Genomic DNA, 23,609 nt, shown 5'->3' with positions numbered 1-23,609 from the left:
AACATAAATCCATTTCTTATCCAAAAGGAATTTATAAACCATTAATGCTACATTTTTAGTGAAATAATCCTTTGAACTAAAGAGTTTGTTTTCTATTGGTCTCTAAAAGCGCCATAAGGCACCGTGGAAACCCATTTCAAATATACCTTTGCAGCTGGTTCTTCATCACTGTCTGATGAGCTACTGCTGTCTGAGCTTTCGGCTACTGGTAATGCTTTGGCTGGAGTCACAGGCGTTACAGACTTGGCCAACTGTGGTGTTCCGGACAATTTGGTAGCTAGGCTGGTTTTACCATGGGGTGCTGGGATAAGGTGCTGAATGATAGCAGGAATGATAGGGATAGAAACATAGAGATAGAAACATGTTACACTCATTGTAATTATTACTAACCATTGTCTAATATGCACCCTAAAGAGCTAGTTAACACAAAACAAAACCCTCAAGAAGTTTAGATATACTAGATTTATCTTACAGCAATGGCATATCAATGCTCCACCTCCTCCATTTTATATAAAATGTTATTTTACCAGCTGAATATTGGTATCTGCTTACAATGAAGCAGGATAAAACTATCACTGTGAAATTGAAATATGTGGAACAATGTCTGTGCCTTTACTGATGTCAAGTGTAGACAGTAATACCCTATGGTAAGTGAAAGGGTACATGGGGAAACCAAGAACTGGGTGTACAAATTGCCAATCTGTAGTGGGCACTGGGAAAGAGGCATTTATAGAACTAAAAAAAAATTGGCAACCATTTTGTTGCTCATGAATAATTTAAAAGGGACAGTGCACACCAATTTTCATATAACTGCATGTAATAGACACTACTATAAAGAATATGCACAGATGCTGATCTAAAAATCCAATGTAAAACCTTACTTAGAAGCTCCCAGTTTAGCACGGTTGATGAGGTTAGGCTGGGAAAGCAGAAAAAGCAGACAACCATCCCTCCCTGCATATGTAAAGACAAAACAGGAGCAAGCAGGAATCTGTATACTTCAGTCTACATCTGAAAGGGACTCAGTTACAGTTTTTACTGATATAGGTATTACAAATTCTTATTGGTGTGATTGTACCTTTACACATGGCTTGTTTCTGAGCTGAATAAACCAACCTTTTCTTATAGGTTTGGCCATGTCCATCAATTCAGTTGTGGTAGTTGCCCCGAAGGTCAATTAACATAATTATCTAAGTATGCAACACATTTTATTGGGCTATATTTTTTCCTTTTAATTTGGTTATCAAAGACAAATAGGAGCTAATTAATTAAAAAGCAGGCAAGCTATGTTTATACAGATTTATCAGGTGGGATCATTGTTAAGAAATGGTTGTATAATAAGGTATATTCTACATTTATAAAAAGTAAGTAAGATCAACAATAGTTTACAGACTGTTTCATCCAGCAGATCTGAAGTGTCTGCAAAATGTGAATCACATCTTTTTGTAACCCAAAACCAGATAATTATCCCATGCTAAAGTAGAGACACAAACCATAAAAATACTGGTTTAACCAGAACAACTCTGCACTGCAGCATCTGTGACACTCAGGGGCATGACAATTACCTGGGTTGCCGGCACCACATCATCATCACTGTCTGATGTGTCACTGCTCCCTGAACCTTCATCTGTATCTGGTTTTGCAGGAGCTGTAGTGGAATGTTTTTTGGTTTTAGATGGAGAAGCAGTTGTTCCGGTCTTCTGTAACGTGTGCACTTGTGCTGCAGTGACCTGAGGCTGCATGAGGAAACCAACATGAGAAACAGATGCTTATCAAGCACGTCATACATTCCCTTATAATACTATGATGTGCACAATGGTGAGGTTGCTTTAGGACTAAGACTTGCATTATATAAACATACATACAAAGAACACCAAATATTTTATGCATGAAAAAGTTTAGTAAAAGCTGAAATCAGGAACTGTATGTTTGTGTACAACCTACATAGTAATATTAATAATGACCAATAGTTTCCCTTTTCCCAAAGCTTTATTGGTGGACAGGGATAAGTCAAAAAAGTTTTTTTTTTTTTTTTCAGTACAGGAATATTAATAATATAGGGGGAGGAATTGTATTTTGAAATGCACTATATTATTCCACAAGCTATTTATTCTATTATAGTCCAATATGATAAGCAAAACATTCAAGAACATGTGAAATGTGTCACTATTTACACTTTAGGCATGCAAGGATAAAAACACACAAATAGAGTTTTATGGTCATATGTCTTATTTACCTCTAAGCAACTTTGCTATTGAGATTGGTAGAATTGGGACATCTGCCTGCAGCATTATGGGATACACTCTGCAATGTGAATGAAATTGCTGTTGTTGCTAGAAGTATAAAAACCTACCTGCATACGCAGCATATACACTACTTTTGGGAGTGAGTGGCAAGAACATATTTGTTCTCTTATATTATTACACCTAGACAAATTGTGTGTGTGTGTATGTTTACAAAATAAATGTTCAAAACCCACAAATCCAAATTATTAACCAAACCCAGAATTTTAAAAAGCAGTGGACCATTCACTTCTGGAATATTTCTATCCAAAATTAAATTATTATTAAATTATTAAAGGCACATAAAGATCATTTTATTATTGTACTGCTACTTGCCAATAATTATGTGTTTAAAACTTTTCAAATGGATTAACACAGTTGAAGTAAGCTTCAGAGAAGGAAAGGATTACCGGGAGCTAGCTTAACACATCTGTTGAGCAAATGAGACAAATTTGTGTAGCCACCAACCACCAGCTAGCTAACTAGTGGTGCATTGCTACTCTGAGCCTACCTACCTAGGTACACTCTTAAAAAAAGTGCACCAACTGAAAAAAAGGAAAGTTTGATACTGGAAGAAAATTGAAAAGTATCTTAAAATTGCATGTTCTATCTGAAAAGTTAAAATTTGATTTCCGAGTCCCTTCAATGCTGGAACTGTGCAGTCAGTAAATTATTTGGAAAAGCATAGCATGAAATTCAGATGCATTTGTTCAAAGGAACACTAAAGTCAAAAACATAATTTATGCTTACCAGATAAATTCCTTTCCTTTCTGGCAGGTAGAGTCCACGACTTCATTCCTTACTGTCGGGAAAATACAACACCTGGCCACCAGGAGGAGGCAAAGACACCACAGTCAAAGGCTTAAATATCCCTCCCACTTCCCCTATACCCCAGTCATTCTGCCGAGGGAACAAGGAAAAGAAGGAGAAACATCAGGGTATAAAAGTGCCAGAAGAAATAATATAAAAAGGGAGCCGCCCAACAAAAATAAAATTACAGGTGGTGTCGTGGACTCTCCCTGCCAGGAAGGAAAGGAATTTATCTGGTAAGCATAAATTATGTTTTCCTTCCATAAGGCAGGGAGAGTCCACGACTTCATTCCTTACTGTTGGGAAAACTATACCCAAGCTCCAGAGGACACTGAAGGAATAACGGGAGTGAACAAAAAAGAGGCGGACCCTATTCTGATGGCACCACAGCCTGCAAAACTTTTCTCCCGAAAGCTGCTTCAGCCAAAGCAAACACCTCAAACTTAAAATTTAGAAAAAGTGTGTAAGGAGGACCAGGTAGCCGCCTTACAAATCTGATCCATAGAGGCTTAATTCTTAATAGCCCAGGAGGAAGCCACTGCTCTAGCGGAATGAGCCGTTATCCTCTCAGGAAGCTGTCGTCCCGCTGTCTCATAAGCTAAGTGTATGACACTTCTCAACCAGAAAGATAGGGAAGTCGTAGTAGCCTTCTGCCCCTTACACTTCCCCGTATAGACAAACAAAGAGGAAGATTGTCTGAATTCTTTAGTAGCCTGAAGATAGAACTTCAAGGTACGAACCACATCTAGGATTGTGAAGCAAGCGTTCCTTTTTTTCTGAAGAAGGATTAGGACACAAAGAAGAAACAACAATTTATTGATTAATGTTACAATCCGACACCACTTTAGGGAGGAACCCCAATTTAGTACGTAAAACTGCCTTATCAGCATGGAAAACAAGATAAGGAGGGTCACACTGCAAGGCAGAAATCTCAGAAACTCTCCACGCAGAGGCAATAGCTAATAAAAAAAGAACCTTCCAAGATAACAATTTAATGTCAACAGTATGCATAGGCTCAAACGGAGCCTGCTGCAAAACACTAAGAACAAGATTAAGGCTCCAAGGCAGACCCCAGATCTGAACACAGGTCTGATTCTAGTCAGAGCCTTAAAGGACTGCACATCCGGAAGCTCAGCCAATCTCTTGTGCAGTAACACCAACAGGGCCGATATCTGTCCCTTCAGGGAACAAGCCGATAGACCCTTCTCCAGTCCATCCTGGAGAAAAGATAAAATTCTAGCAACCTTAACCTTATGCCAGAAAAAGCCACGCTCTTCACACCAGTACAAGAAAGTCCTCCACACTTTATGGTAGATACGACGAGTAACTGGCTTACGAGCTTGAACGAGAGTGTCGATAACACTCTGAGAAAAATCTCTTTTGGCTAAGACTAAGCATTCAATCTCCACGCAGTCAGCCTCAGAGAATCTAGATTTTGATGAATGAAGGGACCCTGTATAAGCAGATCTCTGTGACAAGGTAACCTCCACTGAGGAGACTAGGAAATCCCCACCAGATCCGCAAACCACGTCCTTTGCGGCCACAAAGGAGCAATCAGAGTCACTGATTCTCACTCCTGCTTGATGCGAGCCACTACACGAGGGAGAAACGATAATGGAGGAAAAAAAGATATACGAGTCTGAACCGCCATGGTACTGACAGGGCATCTATCAGTTCCAACTGAGGATCCCTAGACCTCGACCTGTACCTGGGTAGCTTGGTATTGAGGCAGGATGCCATGAGATCCATCTTCGGCGTACCCCACTCGCTGCATATCTATGCAAACATCTCAAGGTGGAGAGACCATTCCCCTGAGTGAAAGGATTACCTGCTGTGGAAGTCTGCTTCCCAGTTGTCCACACCCGGAATGTGAATTGCTGACATCTGAGTCTCCGCCCACTCTAGTATCTGAGATACTTCTCTCATCGTTCCCCCCTGATGGTTGATGTAGGCAAAACAAAAAGCTTTCATCCACCTTCCACCTTTAAAGCAGTCCCCAAAAGTCAACTGTTAAGGGTTGATCGTATAGTATCTGACCCCACAGTAAAAAAGGTTCGCTTGGAAGAAATGTTGGATAAGTTTATAATTATTTTGATGGGCATTAAATATATGCCATTTGGGAGAATAGCAGTAAAAGTGAGTAGTAGAAGCAACTAGTAATAAGTTATACAGGTAATGAATATAAAGAAATATGAAAAGATTGGGATTTATGTTAATGTCTCTTTATCGTGCAATAGGTAGGGGGATTGAAAATTAAAGTCTCACATAATATTCACTGTTGCTAGCACATATATCTATCTACACACACAATTTCCTTTGCAATATCAAAAATTCATGTACATGCAAATGGTTATGTGACAGTTATCATATCCATCTTTAAGGTTTTTTGTTAAAATTGTTTCAATGTCATCTATCAAATATGTTAGTGATTCTTGTATAGTGGATACATGTTAAGCATTTTCAGCAAGTTCAGTGTAACTTAAATATAGGAGAAAGAAGCGTACCTGCATGTTAGTTTAACTGCTCAGAAATTAAACAGTTAAAAATCAGAGCATGAGCCTTAGCGAATCAATTGTTTTTACACCTCTTAAATAGCCCATTAGTGACAAGGTGGTCAGAGAGCTATGAGTACGGCACACCAGCCGAAACGCGTAAGCTTAGGACACTAAGGGCATGCTTTTGTTTTGGATGTCAACATGTATGCTTTTAACGGATTAATAAAGAGAAAAGTGTTTTACTGCAGCTCCAGGACTCTATGTTTGTTTCAAGTTTATCCTCAGAGGTTATCCCAAAACACTTATTGAGAATATAAAACAGAGGTTATTGCTAATAGGGAGTTCAGAACAGTGAAGAGAACAAAAGATGGTTCTAAAAATTCAGAGAGATTTAAATTTATTTCACAATACAATACTAGGAGTAATCAAGCCAATAAAATTATTTGGAAGTATTGGCATATTTTATACAAATGTCATCCAGAAATAGGTGCCTTTAAACAACTCCCTATGCCAGCTTATAAACGTAGCCCTAATATTAGAGATAAATTGGTAAGAGCTGATATATATATATATTTTGATATATATTTTTTCTTTTAATGATTTTTTTCAAATAGATTACACATTTTTTAGATAATTGTAATATATTTATTGTTCACTAGGTTGCGATATATTTATCATATTTATTTAATCATTTATAATGGATGGTCTTTAATATATGTTTCAAATATATGATATATTGTAATTTTGCACTAGGTGGCAGTATAGCCACTCTTTGAATCACAATTTTTTGGCGCCATTAGGGCTATTGGTATTAGGGCTGTTTGTATGGTCACTTATGATCAAGCTTGAGAAAGGGCTGATTGTTGGCCTGAAACGTTGCTTCTGTTTGTATTCCACATTGCAAAATAAAAAGGTTTTGGATTTGCACCAGCTGGAGCATCTTTGTTTTTTCTATATCTGTATTGGGCTTGGTAAGCCTGCTCCGTGCTGTGCTAAGAGAGAAGTGAGTGCTGTGATCATGATACATTGTTTCAACATCGGTTGATGTAGGCAATCAAGGTTATATTGTTGGATTGGAATCTGATAAACTGGGACAAACCCAGAAGGGGCCAAGCCCTCAAGGCAAAGAAGATTGCCCAGGTTCCAATATATTGATCGGAAGGGACTCCTTAGTCCACAGCCCTTGTTCCCTCTTGGCACCCCAAACGTCTCCCCTGCCGGAAAGGCTTATGTCTGTAGTCACAATATCCCAGGACGGTCTCAAGAAACACGTGCCTTAGGACAGATGATCTGGACAGAGCCACCAAGAGAGCAAGTCTCTCGAGAGGCTGCCCAGCACAATCTGAGACAGATCTGAATGGTCACCATTCCATTGTCTCAGCAGCATAGTTGTAAGGGTCTGAGATAGAATCTGGCAAAGGGAATGATGTAGATACAGGACACCATGAGTCCGATCACCTCAATAAACTGGGCCACTGAGGGCCTCAAGGAGGTCTGGAGGGCAAGACAAGCAGTAGTTAGCTTGCAACATCTCTGATCTGTGAGAAATATTCTCATGGACATGGAGTCTATTATCATCCTCAGGAAATTCACCCTTGTACTTGGAGCAAGAGAACTCTTTTCCAAGTTTATCTTCCATCCATGTGATCGAAGAAGACTGAGGAGGGACTCAGGGTGTTCTTCTGCTAGATGAAAAGATGATGCCTGTACCAAGAAAGGCACTACTGCAATACCTTGTATTCTGGCAACGGCTAGAAGAGCCCCCAGAACCTCCGAAAATATCCTTGGAGCAGTAGCTAGGCCAAACAGAAAAGCTATGAACTGGAAGTGATGGTCAAGAAAGGCAAACCTCAGGAACTGAAAATGTTCCCTGTGTATCGGAACTTGAAGGTAAGCATCCTTCAGGTCTATGGTGGTCATAAACTGTCCTTCCTGAAAGGAAGGATTGGCCGTATTGTCTCCATCTTGAAAGAGGGAACACTCAGAAACTTGTTTAGGCACTAGTCCAGAATTGGACGAAAAATTCCCTCCTTTTTTGGAACCACGAAAAGGTTTGAATAAAACCCCCAAACCTCTTTCTGCTGTAAGTACCGGGACAATTACTCCTAGAGAGGAAAGATACGTACGCATTCTAAAAAAGGCAGTTCTCTTTTTTGCTCTTGTAGACAGTCTGGAGAGTAGGAATCTGCCCCTGGGCGGATGAGATTTGAATCCTAGCCTAACCTAGATTTTAATCCTGTACATCCTGGAACCAAGCGTCTGAAAAAAGAGACGACAGTCTGCTCGATCCCAGATCGGGGGACACCCCTTTCATGCCGATTTGTTCTTGCCTGGCTTCTTAGTCTGTTTGGACTTATTCCAGGACTGAGACGGCTTCCAAGTACTCTTGGGCTGCTCGGACTTGGATGAGGATTGCTGTTGTCTTGATTTGCCAGAACGAAAATTAGACAATTGCCGTCCCTCAGGCCTATTCTTCGGCACCCTTCCCTCCGGTAAATGTAGAAATAATGGAGTCCAGCCCTGGACCGAATAAAATCTTCCCCTTGAAAGGAAGAGAAAGGAGTCTGGATTTAGAAGTCATATCCGCAAACCAAGACCTCAACCAGAGAGCACGGCGGGGCTAGGACTGCAAAGCCAGAAGCCTTTGCATTTAGGCGAATAATCTGCATATTCGCGTCACAGATGAAGGAGTTAGTAATTCTCAGAGCTTTAATTCTCTACTGAATATCCATGAGGGGAGTTTCCACCTCAATGAGCTCAGACAGAGTGTTGCACTAGTAGGTAGCTGCTCCAGGAACCATGGCTACAGCTGCCACCGGTTGTAATAAAAACCCTGTATGTTAAAATATCTTCCTCATAAAAATTTCCATTTTCTTATCCATAGGCTCTCTAAAAGAAGAACTACCCTCCAGGGGGATAGTAGTAAGCTTAGCCAGCGTATAAATAGCGCCATCCACCTTAGGGATGGAACCCCACAAATCCAATTGAGAGTCAGGGAATCATTTTTTAAAAGTAGACAAGGGGGGGAAAAGAAGATCCTATTCTTTACCATTCATTACTAATAATGTTCGCCATCTTAACTGGCACAGGAAAAGTCAGGAGGGACCTTCCTGTCTTCATAAACCCTGTCTAATTTAGGGATCTTAGGTTCCTCAGGGAGTGTAGCCTCTGGAACCTCTAGTGTAGACAGAAACTCCTTTAATTAAAAGGAAGTCTTTTAATTGAAGGAGGTTTAGAAACTGAAGTCTTCGACTCAGAAAGTTCACCCTCTGAAGCTACAGAGGTTAACTCCTCCTCTGACAGCTGGAACATAGTAGCTAAATCCGACAAATATTTAGATGACTCTAGGTCAGGAGAACTATGTTTAACCTTTCCCTTACATTTGCTAGAGGGAGGTAAGGCACTAAGGCCTGCAGACACCGCCGATTGTAACTGCGCGGTAAAGTCCACAGGAAATAAGCCCCCTCCAGATGGAGGATTAGTTGAGCCGCAGGGAACTGCATGTGGAGCGGGTAGTGTAGAAAGGGTAGTAATCTCTCGGGACACAGATTACTGAGAGGTTGACGGGTCAGAGGGGCTAATAGTGCTATGGAGTATTAGCAGGCTTGTCTCCCTTCTTAGGGCTTTAGAACAGTGCTTAGGCAAATGGAACAAAATTGAGCAGGCTGACAAACCACAGCCTCCTCACAATATAAACAGGAATTATAAATCAGTACAGAAGGAGCGGAACCTTCTAATGTAATATCAGAGTCCTCCATAGCTAAGATATATTCACAGAAGGACAGACAAAAAAGAAACGCTTTTATTAAAAAAAACTGCACCTTTATAATCCCAATGGCTGGGGCACTCACCACCTCCTAGACTCAAACAGCTAACAGTGAAAACACTCTCTTTAGGAGTGATGTCCGCAGCAGGATCGTAGGAAAATTAAAAGACTGCACCCGGTCAGGTGGTGCGTAGGAAAGGATTTCCCCTGCTATGAAAAAGGCGCTACGCTATTATGAGCTGTGCAACACTCAAAAACGAAAGTGGAACCGGTTTGTTCCACGCCAAAGCACACAGTCTATGAGCCCAAAAATCTCACATTAAAGCAGTAATAATTAACCCCTTGCTGTTCAAATAATCTCCCTGAAAGAGATATTGACCCTTGATCCTATCAAAGCATAAAGGAGCCACACTGTGACCCTGTATCGAAAAAGTGTATATATAAAACGGTCTTACCCTCCAGGATCCATGATGTGGAATAGGCACAGCTTCTCTAGTATGACAGTCTTGCAGCAACGCTCTGACATGAACTTGAGTGTGAAACAGCAAGCAGTGAAACTCGTCAACACTGATTGCTCAGGAACTGTTAGGCAACCGTCTTGATGGGTTCGTAGAAAAACTTTCCCTGCATCTACAGACTCTAACTTTCATCAATACTCTCACTGAGAGGTTGACATGATTACTTAAAACTCCAGTCCTTTCTTGAAAGGAACATACCCATTACAGGACTATCCAAATCTTCTGCCACCTCCTATAATGACAAAAGGCAAACAATGTCTTTGTCTCCTCCTGGTGTTGTATTTTCCCAACAATAAGGAATGAAGTCGTGGACTCCCCCTGCCTTATAGAAGGAAATTAAATTTTCATGATTTAGATAAAGAATTCAATAATAAAAAAAAAAAATCCAATTTACTTTCATGAACAAAAAGTGCTTTTTAAATAACACACTTTGAGGCCACCGAGCGTCACATTATATACGTATATACAATTGTGATTGGCCAATGGCTAACACATGATTAAAGGGGGAGGGGAATACAAAAGTAACTAACATTTTTCAGAAAAAAAATATACTACTTATTTGAAATTCACAGTAGGTGTTATTGTATTGCCTGTCTAAATATGCATTTGTTAATTAAACAATTCTACGGTATTTAACGGTCCTTTAAACCTTTACAGTTAAATTGTGCTGTGGATAGAGAAGGTTAGTAGGAGAATATCTGATAAAAACACAACAGAGTTATCCATCAGAATAATTTGATAGAGAAAAAAGGGGTATCAATGGCACTACCGTGTGATGTAATTCACTATGACTGTACCCTCATGGTATTAAATAGCTTGTATGCTAAATTACAACTGGGGTCGGTGGTGCTGTGTATTAAATAAATGATTAGACACAAAAGAAAAATGGGAAGAGTCCCATTCTAGAATACACTTGTAGCACTCATTATAGGCATAGGGTTTAAATAATATTCAAGCTTAGAAATGATCAACAAAAGGAATCACAAGGTCTCAGGCCTAAATAAAACATAACTTTTATTTGGAACACATAAAAATAAGAGTTTTAAAATTAAGGGATGTGCAACTTAAAAACAATTGCTCACACTAGGGTGATATAGTACCTATATGTCACAAATTATGGTTCAAGAGGTTCAAATGAATATATGTTATATGTGAACCTAACTGGATCTCTAGGTATATTGGATCCAAGTCACATATAAGCTGTACTAAATAGAAAGTAATAACACTTATGAACCTCGTGGATTGTGAGAGTCTGTGGACTATTTGTACAGGTAACTAATATCAGTAAGATTAGTTCATTACAGAAAGGTATTTAAAGATCAGTATATATGTTGGACATACTGAGGTATCCTCAAAGGTAATAGTGATTAGAATGTTGGCTGTGTACTTGGGTATCACATTGTAGTGTGTTGGTGCATACTTAGATATGCCAACGTAACTTGGCCTTAGGGTGGCTTTATAAATACTGATAGCTAGGGTTATGAGTTACTACCATTACACTCGTAACAACATGAGAACACGATTGTGCTTGGATATTCTATGTCAGTGTGGTTAGTGTAAACAGTGATTTCCAGCAGAGCCTAAAACTCTGAAGGTTGCTGGAATGATGGATTTATTCCACTTAACCGTTCAAATACTAAGAACAAGATTCCACTTGGATGTCACATTGCAATGTGATTGATCCAAAATCTAATATTACAGTGTTCTCCTAAATCCTGGTTATTTTAAAGGTCAGGTAGCTGAGTATATTAAGAATTTTTGAAAATAGCTGGATAATATCCCAGTTACCAAGTATTTCTATGTAATTACTTGAGCACCTGTTAATTCATAATGGTCTGGCACATGCATATAATTCTATACCAAAGGTGTTACCACGACTTGTGAATGCTATGCAGGGTTAAAACATTCCTGAATTGTTAGGTGATTATGGTAAAGATAGATTCTTCAGGACCTGCATAAGCATGAGTATAACTCCTAAAGATATAGTATTGGTGCGTGAAATAGATTGTCTTTCACTATGCAGTTCTAATCAAATACAAGCAAAATCATATACAGATCTCAACAACACTGTCGCTATGTATATAAACCTAGTCAATTCGTTTTGTTTTAATGTAACTTATGTATTTACGATTGACTGCAAATTTGAAGCAGCAATTTCACTACAGCATTGAGAGTTCTCTTGAATACTTTGTTTGACTGCAAAGTTAAGACAGCTGCATTTGTAATCAAATGTTAGCTGCACGTACACCAGGGGTTAATACTTAGTTTAGCTGGTTAACCGCCAGACCCAGATTAATGTGAGTCAGCGTATTCACAGGTTCTGATATTATCCCATCAATTATCTTTAAGGTGTATGGTTATTTTTATAAAACTTAAGGATCATTAAGTCACAGCATATCAGTTTATGTCAAATGATAGGCATAGGTAGTAAGCTCCCCATGTACCGTTAACTCTGTGACCGCAAGTGCAGTCCAGCTTTTGTTATCATGTAGATACCTAAAAGTAATCCTCAACTGATCATGGATACCATCTGAGGTATCCGGTATTGATGAACTAAGGCTAAATAATCCTAGATAGAGCAAGCCCTAACATACACAGGAGCTCCCTGACTCCTCACCAGTACCCTAACATGTTTCGCCGTTCTCACGGCTTTCTCAAAGGGGGGTTTGTGCGCGCGTCGTGCTTGGATTGGCTTTTTATGTGTGAGGAAGCTGTAAGTACCCTCCCCCATCTGTGATGTCAGATGGTCATGTGACTTAAAGCCGATAATAGTTCTAAACAGGTACTCCGTTTTTGCAAGTATAGATTGTGTCTTGATTACATAAAATAAGAGTACATACGCTGATGTGATTATCAGTTTATTTGTTCATGCATATATATTACCCTAATAATTGTGTTAATAATAGATATGGGTAAACCTCGTACAACCATACATGAGAAATGACATAGTAATATTGACAAGCTTACTGCTCATAGTGGTGATGTGACATATTAAAGAGTGCTTGTGAATGTGTTACTGCATCAAACATAACTATAATAATGTAGATGCACATGTATAGAGTGATACGTGTTGGAGGGTTTGGAAAACACTTATAAGGAATAATAATAAATGTGAATTGGTAAACAAGTGCTCATGGAGATTTTAATTATGATAAGAATAAAATGCCTAAATTCTCTCAAACATAGTAAGTGATTGGACGTGTGCTTGTGTTGCCTGACCAAATATGGTTAAGCGCTAACTGATAGTGTAAGGTGAAAAATTATAATATTGCATAATTGCAATTTTAGATAAAATTTAACAAAACATTGTGAGTATATATCAAAAATAACAATGCACCACTGGTGCAATCTGTGTAATATATGCTAGAAGAGTTTATGATTTGTGTACAGGTTGACTTGTCACTCATAAAGGTAAATATTTACTTGCTCATGTGTGTACTTTTTCTTTTGAAATATGCAAATATTTTTGATTTATGGCCCTCGCACTTAAGGGGCCATTATCTAAACTTGATATGTTATACATGAACTTCAGGTTGATATTAATACTATACTCTTACTTTATATTATTGTTTATGAATTCTCATATTAAATATTATTTGTTTTTTGATGTATTATTAATTATATGATTAATCCATTCAATCCTCATGTTCTTGCAAGATTAGATGCTGATATGTTCAGCATAACATACTGTTTGGCGTAATATGACCTATTGTTCACAAGTAGTGGACAAAATTATTGTATTCATTTAACCCATGCGGGTGAACAGAGTTTAGCAGAAAGATCCATCTTGTTTCTGCTCTGAGGAGTGCCTTTTCTTGGTTTCCTCCTCTTATTCCCAGGTTGACTTTCAGTAATCCAAAGCACTGTAAGTCTGATTGTTTGGATTTGTGTACTTGTAGAAAGTGCCTGGCAACTGAGGTAATGGTTTTATCTGCATCCTTGTCTTTTTGGGCATTTTTGATGTTACTCAGGTGTTCTTGTAGTCTGGTTCTTAGCTTTCTAGTGGTCATACCCACATAGAATAAATTACATTTGCATGTCAGAGCATAGATAACCCCTTCTGTGTGGCAGTTGATGTGTGCATTAACTTTGTGTATCTTACCAAATCTGTCAGTTATTGTGTTTGTTTTTTTCACGAAACTGCAAGTGCTGCAAGTACCACATCTAAAGGTTCCCTGCTTTAGTTTTGTTTTTTCTCCAGAGAAATGGCTCGGGCTGATCATATCTTTGAGATTTCGTGCCCTTTTAAACCCTACAGCTAGCTTATCATCCAGTATATTTTTCAAAATAGGATCAGCTTTCAGGATGTGCCAATTGTCTTGCAGAATTTTAATCACTTTTTTGGTTTGAGGGTTATGAGTGGTGATGAATCTAACTGTTTCAACAGATTTGGCGTTAGTTTTTTTCTTCAATAGTTCTTGTCGAGGGGTATTTCTTGCTCTGTATTCAGCCTTTTTTAAGGATCTCTTGCTATAGCCACGCTGTACCAATCTCTCTTTTAATTCTTTGGCTCTGCATTTGTAGTTTTCCTCGCTTGAGCAGTTACGTTTGATTCGCAAAAACTCTCCTGTGGGTAGCGATTTGGTGGTGCTTGGAGCATGGGCACTGGTGTGGTGGAGAATGCTATTGGTTGCCGTGGGTTTTCTGTACAGGTCGGTATTGATGGTTCCTTCCTGATTTATGTTAATTTTTAGATCCAAAAATGTAATTTCAGTCTGGCTTGTTTCATACGTCAGTTTAATATTAACATTGTTGGTATTCAGAATACGCATGAACTTGTCCAGATCCGACTTGTTGCCCTCCCACAAGAAGAGCACGTCGTCTATGTACCGTAGCCACATTGGTATGTGTGACATATAGCTGGAATTCTGATCTGAGAATACTGTGTTTTGTTCCCACCATCCTAAGAACAAATTGGCATATGTGGGTGCACATGATGTGCCCATCGCCGTGCCCCTGACTTGTAGGTAAAATCCATGATTAAAAGTGAAGTAATTATGATGAAGAACAAAGCTTAATAAATTAAGAATAAATTCATCATGAGAGATATCTTCACTTGATCCCATATTTAGAAAACTCTTGATCGCTTTTAGTCCTAGATCATGATTAATGCTTGTATAAAGCGATTCAACATCAGCTGTTACTAGCCAAGTGTTGGGTTTCACATGCAGATGTTCAAGATGTTTTAGTACATCCGGTGTATCCTGGATGTATGACGGTAGTTGTGATAGATATTCTCTCAACCTATAGTCTACGTATTTGCTGGCTTTTTCAGTGATACAGTTGATTCCTGAGACTATAGGGCGGCCAGGTGGATGAGTTTGGTTCTTATGTATTTGTGGGATCAAGTAAAATGTTGCCGTCGTTGGGTTTTCCACTTTAAGGAATTTGTATTCTTTCGGGGTGATAATGCAGTTATATCTGGTAGTTTCAATTAGTGTTGTGTACTTTTCCAAATAGGTTTGAGTTGGATTAAAATGGAGCTTTTTGTAACATTTTGTATCTCTTAGTTGTTTTTCCGCTTCCATTAGATATAATTCAACTGGCCATATAACCACATTCCCTCCTTTGTCCGAATTCCTTATTATTACATCCTTCCATGTTTGTAATTCAGATAGCGCTTGTTGTTCCTTAAATGAGAGATTGTGTTCTGTTTGATAGTTGTTTAAATCAATGATTTGTTTACATACCATGTTGTTAAATACTTCCAGATAGTGATTATTGCTAATCTTGGGCATGAATTGAGATTGATTTTTTTATTTTGTCTCTCCAAGTTGGTTGTTGTGGAGATTCATTGTCTCTTAGTAGATCCTCCAATATTGCCAAACTAGATTGTTCATCTTCAGTCCAGACAATGTTATCTTCCTCTGTGGTGTGACTGTTTCTATTGTTGTATATTCTTTTTAGTGCTATTTTTCTCAAGAATAGCTGCACATCCTTGATCACTTCAAATTTGTCATTTGTTGGAGTTGGACAAAAAGAGAGCCCTTTAGATAGTACTTTGATATGTTCTTCTGAAAGTAATTTATTTTATAGATTTATAATTCTCATTTTGTCATTCTGATCTGGGAGAAGGGACTTGGTTCTCTTTTGTACGGCTTCCAACCCTTCCTCTCTGATTTGCTGTGGCTGTTTTTGTTCTTCATTGGTTTTTTTGGAAAAATATTTAGAAACACACATGATCCCTCGGGGGCTAAGAGTGCAACTTTTCCCTGCATTTGAGTTTAAAAATCCTTCTCTAAGCATTGAATGGGAAGATGCATTATCTGAATGCTCTGAGAAATTAATGAAAATACTTATCAAACATGATAAATCTGAATATGACCTGCTGGAAACACAGATTAACCCCTTAATGACCACAGCACTTTTCCATTTTCTGTCCGTTTGGGACCAAGGCTATTTTTACATTTCTGCGGTGTTTGTGTTTAGCTGTAATTTTCCCCTTGCTCATTTAATGTACCCACACATATTATATACCGTTTTTCTCGCCATTAAATGGACTTTCAAAATATACCATTATTTTCCTCATATCTTATAATTTACTATAAATTTTTTTATAAAATATGAGGAAAAAATAGAAAAAAACACACTTTTTCTAACTTTGACCCCCAAAATCTGTTATACATCTACAACCACCAAACAAAAACCATGCTAAATAGTTTCTAAATTTTGTCCTGAGTTTAGAAATACCCAATGTTTACATGTTCTTTGCTTTTTTTGCAAGTTATAGGGCCATAAATACAAGTAGCACTTTGCTATTTCCAAACCACTTTTTTTCAAAATTAGCGCTAGTTACATTGGAACACTGATATCTTTCAGGAATCCCTGAATATCCCTTGACATGTATATATTTTTTTTTAGAAGACATCCCAAAGTATTGATCTAGGCCCATTTTGGTATATTTCATGCCACCATTTCACCGCCAAATGCGATCAAATAAAAAAAAATGTTCACTTTTTCACAATTTTTTTCACAAACTTTAGGTTTCTCACTGAAATTATTTACAAAAAACTTATGCAATTATAGCATACATGGTTGTAAATGCTTCTCTGGGATCCCCTTTGTTCATAAATAGCAGACATATATGGCTTTGGTTTTGCTTTTTAATAATTAGAAGGCTGCTAAATGCGACTGCGCACCACACGTGTATTATGCCCAGCAGTGAAGGGGTTAATTAGGGAGCATGTAGGGAGCTTCTAGGGTTAATTTTAGCTTCAGTGTAGTGTAGTAGACAACCCCAAGTATTGATCTAGGCCCATTTTGGTATATTTCATGCCACCATTTCACCGCCAAATGCAATCAAATTAAAAAAAACGCTAAATTTTTCACAATTTTAGGTTTCTCACTGAAATTATTTACAAACAGCATGTGCAATTATGGCACAAATAGTTGTAAATGCTTCTCTGGGATCCCCTTTGTTCAGAAATAGCAGACATATATGACTTTGGGGTTGCTTTTTGGTAATTAGAAGGCCGCAAAGTGCTGCTGCGCATCACACATGTATTATGGCTAGCAGTCAAGGGGTTAATTAGGTAGTTTGTAGGGAGCTTGCGGGGTTAATTTTAGCTTTAGTGTAGAGATCAGCCTCCCACCTGACACATCAGACCCCCTGATATCTCCCAAACAGCTCCCTTCCCTCCCCCACCCCACAATTGTCCCCGCCATCTTAAGTACTGGCAGAAAGTCTGCCAGTACTAAAATAAAAGTTTTTTTTTTTAAAAAAAAAATACATCTTTAGCATATTTACATATGCTACTTTGTAGGATCCCCCCTTAGCCCCCAACCTCCCTGATCCCCCCCAAAAACAGCTCTCTAACCCCCCCCCCTGCCTTATTGGGGGCCATCTTGGGTACTGGCAGCTGTCTGTCAGTACCCAGTTAACAATATTTTTTCCTCTTTTTGTATTTATTTTTTTTACATTTTGCTGTAGTGTAGCTTCCCCACGACCAACCCCTACCCCCACCCCCTCCCAGATCCCTTAGATTAGTTTTTGGGGGCATTTACTCCCCCTCTTCCTCCCACTTACTACATAATTATTTCTGTAGTGTAAGTGGTTCCCACCCGCTCCCTCCCGTGCACGCGCCCGCCCGCCGATCCCCCGTGCACGCGCGCGTGTCTGTGCGCGCCCCTGACTCTCCCGCCCCCGATCCCGCCCCCCTCTGTGAATCTGAAGCCATCGATGGCCGCCCACCCGCCTCCCACTGCAGCTCCCACCCACCAACGATTGCGGCCATCGATGGCCGGTGTAGAGAGGGCCACAGAGTGGCTCTCTCTGCACCGGAGGGGTACAAATTGTTATTGCAGGATGCCTCGATATTGAGGCATCCTGCAATAACCGGAAAGCAGCTGGAAGCGATGAGGATCGCTTCCAGCTGCTTTCCAAACCGAGGACGTACGCCACACGTCCTCAGGCGTTAACTGCCTTTTTTCTGAGGACGTGTGGCGTACGTCCTCGGTCATTAAGGGGTTAAAGAACTTAATGAAAAATTAAAAGAATTTGAACATCTAAATGACTTTGAGAGTTCATATAAAAAATATTAACAAGAACTCGATAAATACGAACAAGAAATAAAAATAGCCAAACATGGCAAATTAAACAGAGATAAAGCAGATTATGAAAACAAAAAAGTATATAAATGGAAAAAGAACAATAGCAGCACCAGAGGCAAACCATCAAAAGTCACTATAATAGAAAGTGACATTTCAGATACAGACATTGAAGAGACCGATAACTCAGAAGCAGAAACAGAAACTGCAACACCAAGCACATCCTTCAATGAGAGATTAACACGCCGAAAGAGAAAGAATTTTTTTAGAGGAAAATGCCTCTTCGTCCACAAACGCACCAGAAGAGGCAGGGGGAAAGCCAAAAAAACCAATGAAGAACAAAAACAACAGCCACAGCAAATCAGAGAGGAAGGGTTGGAAGCCGTACAAACGAGAACCAAGTCCCTTCTCCCAGATCAGAATGACAAAATGAGAATTATAAATCTATCAAATAAATTACTTTCAGAAGAACATATCAAAGTACTATCTAAAGGGCTCTCTTTTTGTCCAACTCCAACAAATGACAAATTTGAAGTGATCAAGGATGTGCAGCTATTCTTGAGAAAAATAGCACTAAAAAGAATATACAACAATAGAAACAGTCACACCACAGAGGAAGATAACATTGTCTGGACTGAAGATGAACAATCTAGTTTGGCAATATTGGAGGATCTATTAAGAGACAATGAATCTCCACAACAACCAACTTGGAGAGACAAAATAAAAAAATCAATCTCAATTCATGCCCAAGATTAGCAATAATCACTATCTGGAAGTATTTAACAACATGGTATGTAAACAAATCATTGATTTAAACAACTATCAAACAGAACACAATCTCTCATTTAAGGAACAACAAGCGCTATCTGAATTACAAACATGGAAGGATGTAATAATAAGGAATTCGGACAAAGGAGGGAATGTGGTTATATGGCCAGTTGAATTATATCTAATGGAAGCGGAAAAACAACTAAGAGATACCAAATGTTACAAAAAGCTCCATTTTAATCCAACTCAAACCTATTTGGAAAAGTACACAACACTAATTGAAACTGCCAGATATAACTGCATTATCACCCCGAAAGAATACAAATTCCTTAAAGTGGAAAACCCAACGACAGCAACATTTTACTTGATCCCAAAAATACATAAGAACCAAACTCATCCACCTGGCCGCCCTATAGTCTCAGGAATCAACTGTATCACTGAAAAAGCCAGCAAATACGTAGACTATAGGTTGAGAGAATATCACAACTACCGTCATACATCCAGGATACACCGGATGTACTAAAACATCTTGAACATCTGCATGTGAAACCCAACACTTGGCTAGTAACAGCTGATGTTGAATCGCTTTATACAAGCATTAATCATGATCTAGGACTAAAAGCGATCAAGAGTTTTCTAAATATGGGATCAAGTGAAGATATCTCTCATGATGAATTTATTCTTAATTTATTAAGCTTTGTTCTTCATCATAATTACTTCACTTTTAATCATGGATTTTACCTGCAAGTCAGGGGCACGGCGATGGGCACATCATGTGCACCCACATATGCCAATTTGTTCTTAGGATGGTGGGAACAAAACACAGTATTCTCAGATCAGAATTCCAGCTATATGTCACACATACCAATGTGGCTACGGTACATAGACGACGTGCTCTTCTTGTGGGAGGGCAACAAGTCGGATCTGGACAAGTTCATGCGTATTCTGAATGCCAACAATGTTAATATTAAACTGACGTATGAAATAAGCCAGACTGAAATTACATTTTTGGATCTAAAAATTAACATAAATCAGGAAGGAACCATCAATACCGACCTGTACAGAAAACCCACGGCAACCAATAGCATTCTCCACCACACCAGTGCCCATGCTCCAAGCACCACCAAATTGCTACCCACAGGAGAGTTTTTGCGAATCAAACGTAACTGCTCAAGCGAGGAAAACTACAAATGCAGAGCCAAAGAATTAAAAGAGAGATTGGTACAGCGTGGCTATAGCAAGAGATCCTTAAAAAAGGCTGAATACAGAGCAAGAAATACCCCTCGACAAGAACTATTGAAGAAAAAAACTAACGCCAAATCTGTTGAAACAGTTAGATTCATCACCACTCATAACCCTCAAACCAAAAAAGTGATTAAAATTCTGCAAGACAATTGGCACATCCTGAAAGCTGATCCTATTTTGAAAAATATACTGGATGATAAGCTAGCTGTAGGGTTTAAAAGGGCACGAAATCTCAAAGATATGATCAGCCCGAGCCATTTCTCTGGAGAAAGAACAAAAACAAAACTAAAGCAGGGAACCTTTAGATGTGGTACTTGCAGCACTTGCAGTTTCGTGAAAAAAAAAAAACACAATAACTGACAGATTTGGTAAGATACACAAAGTTAATGCACACATCAACTGCCATACAGAAGGGGTTATCTATGCTCTGACATGCAAATGTAATTTATTCTATGTGGGTATGACCACTAGAAAGCTAAGAACCAGACTACAAGAACACCTGAGAAACATCAAAAATGCCCAAAAAGACAAGGATGCAGATAAAACCATTACCTCAGTTGCCAGGCACTTTCTACAAGTACACAAATCCAAACAATCAGACTTACAGTGCTTTGGATTACAGAAAGTCAACCTGGGAATAAGAGGAGGAAACCAAGAAAAGGCACTCCTCAGAGCAGAAACAAGATGGATCTTTCTGCTAAACTCTGTTCACCCGCATGGGTTAAATGAATACAATAATTTTGTCCACTACTTGTGAACAATAGGTCATATTACGCTGAACATATCAGCATCTAATCTTGCAAGAACATGAGGATTGAATGGATTAATCATATAATTAATAATACATCAAAAAACAAATAATATTTAATATGAGAATTCATAAACAATAATATAAAGTAAGAGTATAGTATTAATATCAACCTGAAGTTCATGTATAACATATCAAGTTTAGATAATGGCCCCTTAAGTGCGAGGGCCATAAATCAAAAATATTTGCATATTTCAAAAGAAAAAGTACACACATGAGCAAGTAAATATTTACCTTTATGAGTGACAAGTCAACCTGTACACAAATCATAAACTCTTCTAGCATATATTACACAGATTGCACCAGTGGTGCATTGTTATTTTTGATATATACTCACAATGTTTTGTTAAATTTTATCTAAAAACATAATTTATGTAAGAACTTACCTGATAAATTCATTTCTTTCATATTAGCAAGAGTCCATGAGCTAGTGACGTATGGGATATACATTCCTACCAGGAGGGGCAAAGTTTCCCAAACCTCAAAATGCCTATAAATACACCCCTCACCACACCCACAATTCAGTTTAACGAATAGCTAAGAAGTGGGGTGATAAAAAAGTGCGAAAGCATATAAAATAAGGAATTGGAATAATTGTGCTTTATACAAAATCAAAACCACCACAAAAAAAGGGCGGGCCTCATGGACTCTTGCTAATATGAAAGAAATGAATTTATCAGGTAAGTTCTTACATAAATTATGTTTTCTTTCATGTAATTAGCAAGAGTCCATGAGCTAGTGACGTATGGGATAATGACTACCCAAGATGTGGATCTTTCCACACAAGAGTCACTAGAGAGGGAGGGATAAAATAAAGACAGCCAATTCCTGCTGAAAATAATCCACACCCAAAATAAAGTTTAACGAAAAACAGAAGCAGAAGATTCAAACTGAAACCGCTGCCTGAAGTACTTTTCTACCAAAAACTGCTTCAGAAGAAGAAAATACATCAAAATGGTAGAATTTAGTAAAAGTATGCAAAGAGGACCAAGTTGCTGCTTTGCAAATCTGGTCAACCGAAGCTTCATTCCTAAACGCCCAGGAAGTAGAAACTGACCTAGTAGAATGAGCTGTAATTCTCTGAGGCAGAGTTTTACCCGACTCAACATAGGCAAGATGAATTAAAGATTTCAACCAAGATGCCAAAGAAATGGCAGAAGCTTTCTGGCCTTTTCTAGAACCGGAAAAGATAACAAATAGACTAGAAGTCTTACGGAAAGATTTCGTAGCTTCAACATAATATTTCAAAGCTCTAACAACATCCAAAGAATGCAACGATTTCTCCTTAGAATTCTTAGGATTTGGACATAATGAAGGAACCACAATTTCTCTACTAATGTTGTTGGAATTCACAACTTTAGGTAAAAATTCAAAAGAAGTTCGCAACACCGCCTTATCCTGATGAAAAATCAGAAAAGGAGACTCACAAGAAAGAGCAGATAATTCAGAAACTCTTCTGGCAGAAGAGATGGCCAAAAGGAACAAAACTTTCCAAGAAAGTAATTTAATGTCCAATGAATGCATAGGTTCAAACGGAGGAGCTTGAAGAGCTCCCAGAACCAAATTCAAACTTCAAGGAGGAGAAATTGACTTAATGACAGGTTTTATACGAACCAAAGCTTGTACAAAACAATGAATATCAGGAAGAATAGCAATCTTTCTGTGAAAAAGAACAGAAAGAGCAGAGATTTGTCCTTTCAAAGAACTTGCGGACAAACCCTTATCTAAACCATCCTGAAGAAACTGTAAAATTCTCGGTATTCTAAAAGAATGCCAGGAAAAATGATGAGAAAGACACCAAGAAATATAAGTCTTCCAGACTCTATAATATATCTCTCGAGATACAGATTTACGAGCCTGTAACATAGTATTAATCACAGAGTCAGAGAAACCTCTTTGACCAAGAATCAAGCGTTCAATCTCCATACCTTTAAATTTAAGGATTTCAGATCCTGATGGAAAAAAGGACCTTGTGACAGAAGGTCTGGTCTTAACGGAAGAGTCCACGGTTGGCAAGAGGCCATCCGGACAAGATCCGCATACCAAAACCTGTGAGGCCATGCCGGAGCTACCAGCAGAACAAACGAGCATTCCTTCAGAATCTTGGAGATTACTCTTGGAAGAAGAACTAGAGGCGGAAAGATATAGGCAGGATGATACTTCCAAGGAAGTGATAATGCATCCACTGCCTCCGCCTGAGGATCCCGGGATCTGGACAGATACCTGGGAAGTTTCTTGTTTAGATGGGACGCCATCAGATCTATTTCTGGAAGTTCCCACATTTGAACAATCTGAAGAAATACCTCTGGGTGAAGAGACCATTCGCCCGGATGCAACGTTTGGCGACTGAGATAATCCGCTTCCCAATTG

At 38.7% G+C, this 23,609-nt stretch overlaps 1 protein-coding gene across 3 annotated transcripts in view; it reads right to left on the bottom strand.

Moving 5' to 3' along the window:
- Positions 1–23,609, bottom strand: part of TCOF1 (treacle ribosome biogenesis factor 1) — a 312,533-nt gene that overhangs the window by 227,279 nt on the left and 61,645 nt on the right. For all 3 annotated transcript variants that reach the window (XM_053718654.1, XM_053718656.1, XM_053718655.1), the window contains exons 8-9: positions 1,566–1,736; positions 147–314 (exon numbers count right to left, since the gene is read on the bottom strand). In XM_053718654.1, coding sequence (XP_053574629.1) covers positions 147–314; positions 1,566–1,736 — 339 coding nt within the window. The remainder of the gene's footprint in view (positions 1–146; positions 315–1,565; positions 1,737–23,609) is intronic.

This window comes from Bombina bombina, chromosome 6 (genome assembly GCF_027579735.1).
Source record: "Bombina bombina isolate aBomBom1 chromosome 6, aBomBom1.pri, whole genome shotgun sequence".
NCBI lineage: Eukaryota > Metazoa > Chordata > Amphibia > Anura > Bombinatoridae > Bombina > Bombina bombina.
This window is presented reverse-complemented; position numbering and strand designations above follow the sequence as displayed.